This window comes from Augochlora pura, chromosome 3, assembly GCF_028453695.1.
Source record: "Augochlora pura isolate Apur16 chromosome 3, APUR_v2.2.1, whole genome shotgun sequence".
NCBI classification, from domain to species: domain Eukaryota; kingdom Metazoa; phylum Arthropoda; class Insecta; order Hymenoptera; family Halictidae; genus Augochlora; species Augochlora pura.
Window position 1 is genome coordinate 5,154,029 of NC_135774.1, and position 8,243 is coordinate 5,162,271.

Consider the following 8,243-nt stretch of genomic DNA (forward strand, 5'->3'; position numbering starts at 1 on the left):
CTTCGGCTGGAACGTATACTTCCTCTGTCCCGTGTTGGTCTTGCAGTTTTGTAACAAAAAGTTTGTCCATGACCTCTTCGACCTGTTTTCCCCTGGGGGGTATCGTTGGTGTCCTTCCTTTAACCTTATTTACTACCCATTTATAGGGTTTCCCCCATGGGTCCCAGTCAATTGTCTCAATAAATTTTAACCAGGTGTCGTTTTTGGCTTTGCTAATCAAGATCTTGAGGCTTTTCTTTTTTACATTATAATCACTTTTAAGCTCGTCAATTTTGTCAATAGTTTTCCGTTTAGCCCTGGCCCTCTGGAAACGTCTTCTAGCTCGAATGACTTCCTTTCTCCCCTTTGCAGTATCTTCATTCCACGACCATATTGCTTCCCTGTGGTTGCATTTTGGATGGACCTTCTTGCTTGTCTCTTTCACCAGCTGTGTCGTTTTTATCGTCTATTTTTGTTGTCGTCTACCTTTGTCTTTGTTTGTTGTACTGTTCCCTGCATGTCTTGCTTGCCCTTGTCCTTGAATTTAAACACGTGTCTGAGATAGCGATGATCAGATGCAGTATAATCATCTAGAATTTCGCTAATCTCTAGATCTGTGGAACAGTCTTTGCCACAAAGTATGACATTGTAGCAGCCGTAGAACTGCAACAGATTCTCTGCCGTGCAACATTGTAGCACGTTACTATGCGTGCGGTCGGAGACCCGGCAAGGGCATACGTACCAGAGGCACGAGGCGTCCGATCAGCGTTTCTTAAAGAAGAGACGATCGGGCGCGAATCCGAGAAACGCGGGCGAAAAGCTCGGTCACTTGGTCGTCAGCTCGCGTCGAATCCGGTTCTTACACGCGTTAAGTAAAAATAATAAAGTTTCCTTTTGGTGATAGAAGAGTGGTTATTGACCCCCTACCACCTCAACATTAATAAGGGATTTATGTCCATTCCTTTCGAAGGTAAATTCTCCTTTGCTTCGTATAGGTTTAATGTTGTTTCTTGCCGTCATCTCCAATATTTCATAACCCCTCTTATCAGTATGTTTTGATCCCCGTGTTAGTGACTTAGCGTTTAAGTCGCCCGCTATGATCGAAAGATTTGGTCCAGTCTTGATCACCTCCTTCTCCAGTTCATTCAGGATGGTCCGGAATTCGCTCATGGGAATATTTGGCGAGATATAACAGCTGAAAACTTTTACCTCTTCTATCGCGATGGCCACAAATCCCTTACTTCTGGTGATGGTTTGCACTTCACTGCCCCTTCCGGTTATCGTCGGGGTGACCCAGATTGCCGCGTCCTGGTTTAGATCACCGTACCAGGTGTCTTGTATGCGGTATGGTTCAGATATTATTACTATATTTACACCTTTTTCTATAGCATATTGGGTCATAAGATCTTGTGCTAACCTACACCTATGTAGGTTAGTCTGTAATATGTTCAGATCTTTAAGTAGTTCGGTCATGAATTCAGGTACTTGGAGAATAAATACTAATAAATAAATAAATATGTAAAAATACGCAAATAAATATATAGAGACAAATAAATAAATAAATAAATAAATAAATAAAATAAATAAGTATCTAAATTAGTCGTTGAATAGGTAGTCAAAAATAAATTACTATACTAATATATACGTCAAAAATATTACACTATCGTTAAGCCGATAGTATCAGTATCTTTAGTCAACACATTTTCCCCCTCTTTGGTTCGCAGAGGGTTCGCTTTGTTTCGTCTCTAAAGTCGTTTGTGAACTCCTCCTTTTCTTCCTCGAGTCGAGTATTGCTTTTCTATATATCGGGCATTGCTGGCTACCCTCTTTATGCCCTTTAGCCTGACATATGGTACATTTTAGCTCTGAGCTCTTGCAGTTATAAGTATGGTGGTCTTCACCACACTTTCTACATAATTTGGACCTGTCTGGGCCCTCACAGTCCTTAGCAATGTGCCCGTATTCCCGGCACCGGAAGCATTGAGTAATCTCTTCCCTGGGCTTTATAGTACATCTACTCCATCCTATTTTCAGGGTCTTCCCCTTCGTCAATTTTTCCGCTAGTGCGCTGGAGACTATAACTGTAGCGTTTTGTCTCCCCGCTGTGGCGGGTCTTAAAGCCTTGACCGTAACCCGTTCCTGGTTTGCCTCCGGGTATCGTTTCAGGATAGCTTTCCTAACATCTTCGACGTCAGCGTCTCCATCGATCTGGCGGAAGTGCAGTACCATACTTTCATGTCTGCCACTTCCCACCCAGGCCTTAGCCCCCTCGATCTTAGACTTAACAAGGGCACTAAATCCCGCTACTTTTTTAGGGTCCCCTTTGATTGAGACGATGACATTCCCCTTCCTGCTGTATGAGAAGGGGTTTGGAGCTTTCTAACTTTATCCAGCGTATTTTAAGCCAATTTACTGGAAATCCTGTGACGGTTACTTTTCTGTTAATGATTGATTGTTCTAAAGGTTTTGTTGAAAACAAAATCTTGGTGGGTCATTTGGATTAGATGAAATGGCGCTTTCTTTTTACATGTTTTGATTTTATTGTACTAATCATCTGGTGAAAAAATGTTTTGATTTTTTTTCGCACGTGACTCAATAATGGCAAAATCTGAGTCATTGGGCAAATAGCTGTGTCCACTTATCAAAAATTTCATTTCAATTGACTCAGCTCTTATTTCCGTACTTTGAACAAGTTTCAGTAAACTTAGGACAGTTCTAATATTTCTGTTTTGCCCGGTACATGAATCCGAATATGTTATTATTTTTTCAAAGTTTGTAGCGTAAGTCTTTATGTACTTTATGCGACAAGATGAAATTTCTTGAGACCCACGAAATCCTTCAGTTTCTGGCCAAACAAACATTTTTTTTATCTGTTTGCCAATGCAATTTTATTACCAGTATTATTGAGAGGGGGAAACATCTTCGGCTCTTTAAAAAAAAAGCATTGATGCATGGCAACAAAACAACGATTACATTACCGCATGGAGTTAATCAAAATGGCTTCTGAAATAAATTACTAATTTTCAATGGCCAAAAAATTTTGCCGTGTAATGGTGTTAATCTTTATTACTCAGGAAAGTTATTATAAATATAAAAAGTTATGACTATACCAAGTGCTTTGACACTTAAATTTAAGATTTTTCAAAAAGTGGAGTTAATCGATGTGTGCACTGAACGGCTCAATTAGCGGAGGGTGGCCCGCGAGGACGCAGAGCGCTTTATGTGATACTGTGCGGTATGCCCTCACCACTCTGGCCAAGCTCCTCTTTTGCGTTTGGTGCACTAATGAAATACTCTTCATTGTATTCGCACCTCTGGCCCAAATGGGGGCACCGTACAGTATCACAGACTCAATGACTCTATAGTATAGAGACCCGGCCTGGAAGCCTCCTCCCTTTATGTTAGGAAGAATTCTTCGTCAATTGTCTTAACTAATTTTTCAGCACTCCTGGATGAGGCAAAAAGTGCCACATCATCCGCAAAGCCTATCAGCTCGACGTATTTAGGGAGCGTCAATCCAAGTAGTCCATTATATTGGACATTCCACAAGAGGCGACCCAGTACCGACCCTTGTGGAACTCCAGCAAATACTTGTATTCTTGTCACTTTTTCCTGGTGCTTATACGTGATATACCTCTCACTCTCCTTATGATGTTATAGAGTTTAGTAGGTATATCGTTTTTCTTTAGAGCATCAAGAATCAATTCCCATTTAATCGTATTAAATGCGTTCTTGACGTCTAGTGTCACTAGTGCACAGTGGTGTCGCCTTTTTCTGGCGTCGTCCCATAGTCTTAAAATTTTCTCCATGGCGTGTAAGGTGGATCTTCCTTTTCTAAAACCATACTGGTTTTCTTGGCATTTGACGTACTTGTTTAATCTTTCCTTGAGACAATACTCCAACACCTTAGCCCAGTTTGGATAAAATACAGAGCGGTCTCCAGCCCGCGTTTGCATTACCACTCTTTTTGGGAATGAGCAGGAGACGTCCGTTCCTCCATGCCTTTGGGAAGTAACCCTGTATGTAGCAGCTGTTGATGACTTGTGTAATGGTCCCTATGTCGCCCTTACCTAGCTCCCATACAACTTCACAGGGGATCAGGTCGAGTCCAAGGGCTTTCTTTTTAACTTTTTTAATCGCCCTGGCTACTTCATCCTCGTTAAACTCCTCGTCCATCTCATCCACACCGTTAGTCGGAGTATATTCTTCATCTACACCTCGTCTACTGTGTGGTTTAGTGACGAATAGTTTGTCAACAGCCTCTTCTACTTGCCCCGCACTAGGACGAATAATCATTGATTTCCCTCTTGCCTTGTTAATAATCCATTTATAGGGTTTCCCCCAGGGGTCCTGATCTATAGACCCTATAAACGTTAGCCATGTTTCGCTTTTGGCTTTGTTAATCTCGGCCTTTAGTTTTTTCTTTTTATCATAATAATCATTTTTCAGTTTATCTACCATGTTCGTCATTGTTTGTTTTGTCTTAACCCTTTGGTATCTTCTCCTAGTGCGTATGACTTCCTTTCTGACCTTGGCCGTGTTGCTGTTCCACCACCACACTGCCTTTTTTTGGAAGCATGATGTGTGAGTCTTACTACTGGCTTCTTTTACGAGTTGCTTCGTTCTTGAAATGTAGTTATCTATGTCCATAATCGTGTTTATGCGGGTCGTATCCGTAGCCCATGTCATTTCCGGGTATTTATTGATAAATTTAACCATATCAACCCTAGTCTTTGTTTGATGTGCTGCCCCTCGGTCAGGGTGATTGTCCTTGCCCTTGTGTCTAAATACATGCTTAAGATATCGGTGATCAGATGCCGTATATTCATCCAGAATTTCACTTGTTCTCAAGGCAGCCGCACACTCTTTGCCGCATAGAAGGACATCTATGAGCGACCTGCGCCCATCCCTATCAAAAGTGAAGTCACCTCGACTTCTAATGGGTACGATGTCGTTCCTGGCTGACATTTCCAGTATCTCATACCCTCTCTTATCCGTGTGTCACGATCCCCACATGTCACCGCTTTCGCGTTCAGATCGCCAGCTATGATAGATCGATTTGTCCCGACCTTGGTCACCTCTATTTCTAGCACAGTGAGGATCTCCCGATATTCGTCCATGAGGATGTTGGGAGAAATGTAGCAGCTAAACACCATTATATCATCAATAGCAATGGCCACTATTCCCTTTTCCCTGGATATACAAATTTGGATGTTATTACTCTTCTTAGATGTTGGATGTTACTACTCTGTTACTCTTCTTAGATGTTGTCGGGGTAACCCAAATCGCGGCATCCTGGTTAAGGTCATCGTACCAGTTATCTTGTATACAGTAAGGTTCTGATATAATGACTATATTTTCTTCTTTTTCCATGGCATATTGTGTCATCAGGTCTTGGGCTAGTTTACATCTGTGAAGATTTATTTGTAAAACCGTAACCTCGTCATTAAAAAGTCCCGCCATAGTTGTGGTATAATAAGATAAGATAAATATGTGAGATAGTAAAATAGTAAAATGTTAAAATATCTCCACAGATGCGTCAGTAAGTAAATAAATAAGATAGTCAATAAATAAATAAATATAAATTTGTCAATAGATATATGAAATAAGTATGTAAGTAATAAGTGCGTAAGATAAATAAATAAATAGATAAGTCAATAAGTTAAACACTTTGGTATCCTAAAAATATCATTAAGTGCCTAGGCTCTTATCCTTCTCCCCCTTATTTACAGAGGGTCCGTTCTGTTCCATCTCTGTGTCGGAGTTCCTCCTCTTCTTCCTCGAATCAAGGATGGCTTTTCTGTAGACCGGACACTGTAGGCTGCCCTCTCTATGTCCTTTGTCTTGGCCGATCGTGCATCCTATTTCCCCACTTTTGCAGGTACTGGTGTGATGCTCTCCCCCGCATCGTCTGCACAGTTTAGATCGATCTGGTCCTTCACAGTTTCTGGCAAGATGGCCATATTCTCTGCATCTGTAGCATTGTGTTATTTCTTCCCGTTGTCTAATGATGCATCTGCCCCAGCCAATTCTTAAGGTCTTCAGGTCAACTAGCTTGTCGATTATTTGTGTGGGCGCAATGATCGTCGCATTTTGTCTACCCGAAGCCGCAGGCCTTAGCGCTTTAATTGCTAGGCTTTTAGCCTCATTTTTTGTGAGGATGTCTGATATTGATTTCCTTATATCCTCTTCTTTTTCGTCTCCGTCGAGTTGTTTCAGGTGTATCACCTTGAAGTCCTTCTTCCTCGACGCAATTGTTGACTTCGCGCCCGTGATCTTCTTGTTTATTAGCGTCTTCAGATCGACCGCCTTTTCAAACCCTCCTTTGACCGATAAAACAACGTCCCCATTTATATTTGAGCGGACGCTTGAGATTTTAAATCCCTCTTCGTCAATATTAATGTTTGAAAGTTTCTTAGCGTGTCCGCATAAGATTGTCCCGCAGATTTGACTATTAGGGTCCCGGTATTGTCGACCCGGTTTACTCTTTTGCCTGTTTTGTCTATTTTAGGGTCCTTGGCAGTTTTTGGTGCTAGTATTGTTAACTTAACATTAGATACAGCAAATACGGCTTTAGTCATCCTTCTTAGATCTTCTAAAGGATAGTCAGGTAAGTATGTCAGTAATATTTTTGTGTTTTTATTTATAGGTGCCGCTTTTTTAAGTTCTTGCAGCGTCTCAAAGATGTTCTTTGGGTCCGGTCTTTCCTCTTGCTTATCTCTTTCAAACAAGAAGTATATATATCTCTCTTTATTTGTATTCGTCCCTTTGCCTGAGGGTATCTTTGTACATGTCGAGATATATGTGATGCCCCCTATATTGATGTCCATGTCTTTGATCAATTCACCACCTTGGAATTTTTCTAGGACAGTTTTATCCGGACTATTGTTAGGTTGAAGGTCCCTGGGTATGAAACAGGCCAGGTTTTCATCTAGAGCGGTCGAGGCGGGATGCCTATGCTCTACTTGAATATCCTCCTCTTCTTCGGGGACCCATTTTTGACTCAACATCTCCTTGAGTTCAAGCCATTTCTCACCATTCGTTTTCCACGTTCTGATGGAGTCGGTGTCTATAGCCGATGGGTCTGCCATCTGGGTAGCTATCTCTCTTGTGGGTATGTTACCTCGGTGATCCTCGGCTTCACTGTCCACGTCCATATGTCCCGCAGGTGACTCTAAATTGGATGTTTTCATAACATCTTGCAGGTTATCGGCTATTTTAGCAAGTCTCATCCTGAGTTCATAGTCATCAGCGTATTTGTGCGAGAAAAGAGTCCTTAGGTCGTCAATCTCTTCTATAATAGGACCTAGTCGCGTATCCGGTACGCTGAATGATTTCTCCAGGTCACTCGATCCACCCCTTTTTCTCTTCGAGGTCTGCTTTTCTTTCGGGCCCTTGTTTGCAACTTTTTGCTCAGCTTCTCTCTTCTTACTAGCAATCTCCGACAGTGACTGAGACCGCTTTCTGTCTATCTCTGGCGGAGTCCTGGTAAGTCTCCTAGAGGAAACAAAAGGAGATATGGTGATCTCATTTAGCCCCTTTATTTCCGGTAGGACATACCGGTCGAAGGTTTCAACTTCTCTACTGTTCTTCGCCAGATCCTCTATACTAGACCCTAGGGCCTCTGTAATCGACCTTGTCATAATTTCCAGTTGGGGGGCCAATGGTTCCACCCTCCCAACAGAACGGTTGTCGGATAACCTTCGGGGGGAGCCCGCTCGCTCACTACACACACCGACGGGCACTGGGGTATCCGAAGACCCCTGTGCAGTAAGCTCTTTAACTTTATGACCTCGTTTCATCATAATAGTTAATTGGGTCGCACTTAGTTTTCACCGCTCCGCCTGAACCTTACCGGCAAGGGTGGCCCTACCAGGAACCGAAGTTCCAGCCGGCATCGCTTCAGGCATCATCACAGCTACTTAAGCCTCTACCCCACGACAAGGAGACGACCATGTGGAGGAATGCTATGGAAATTACGGTCTTTTCGTTTTGCAATTGCCTCGAGTTAAATAATTTATTGCCTAAATTCTATTAATTTATTAGTTCTCAATGTTTATATATATTACTGAGCATCTTACTAACAATGTTTGTTTAAAAAAGAGCGATCGTTCGGTGCTTCACCGCTCTTTGGGATGTGGAATAGAAGAAGGTAAAATTAATTTGTACAATATCTCAATTTCCTTCTCGAGTCTTTTATTGTTGAACAATGGTATTTTTTTATTTTTTATTTATTCATAATCCTTGCCTATGCGGCTTAGGAT

The 8,243-nt window shown here is 41.9% G+C and overlaps 2 protein-coding genes across 2 annotated transcripts; both read right to left on the reverse strand.

The window, feature by feature from the left end:
- Window positions 1–891: 891 nt before the first annotated feature.
- On the reverse strand, window positions 892–1,452 carry LOC144467605 (uncharacterized). Its single transcript, XM_078176492.1, has one exon. It carries the CDS (start codon window positions 1,450–1,452, stop codon window positions 892–894), a length of 561 nt encoding a protein of 186 aa, XP_078032618.1.
- Window positions 1,453–3,197: 1,745 nt separating this feature from the next.
- LOC144467607 (uncharacterized) lies at window positions 3,198–5,442 on the reverse strand. The gene is made up of 5 exons (XM_078176494.1): window positions 5,294–5,442; window positions 4,908–5,172; window positions 3,982–4,773; window positions 3,621–3,863; window positions 3,198–3,293 (listed from the first exon to the last, which is right to left on the reverse strand). The coding sequence occupies exons 1-5, from the start codon at window positions 5,440–5,442 to the stop codon at window positions 3,198–3,200; spliced, it is 1,545 nt and encodes a 514-aa protein (XP_078032620.1).
- Between the last annotated feature and the right edge of the window lie 2,801 nt (window positions 5,443–8,243).

Bases quoted from the DNA above. Each gene is read 5' to 3' on its own strand.
- LOC144467605 (XM_078176492.1), bottom strand. From the start codon at position 1,452: ATGACCGAACTACTTAAAGATCTGAACATATTACAGACTAACCTACAT.
- LOC144467607 (XM_078176494.1), bottom strand. From the start codon at position 5,442: ATGGCGGGACTTTTTAATGACGAGGTTACGGTTTTACAAATAAATCTT. The intron at 5,173-5,293 runs GTACGATGACCT...TTGTATATCCAG, and splicing joins TACTGTATACAAGATAACTG to GGAAAAGGGAATAGTGGCCA. The intron at 4,774-4,907 runs GTGACTTCACTT...CGATATCTTAAG, and splicing joins CGTACCCATTAGAAGTCGAG to CATGTATTTAGACACAAGGG.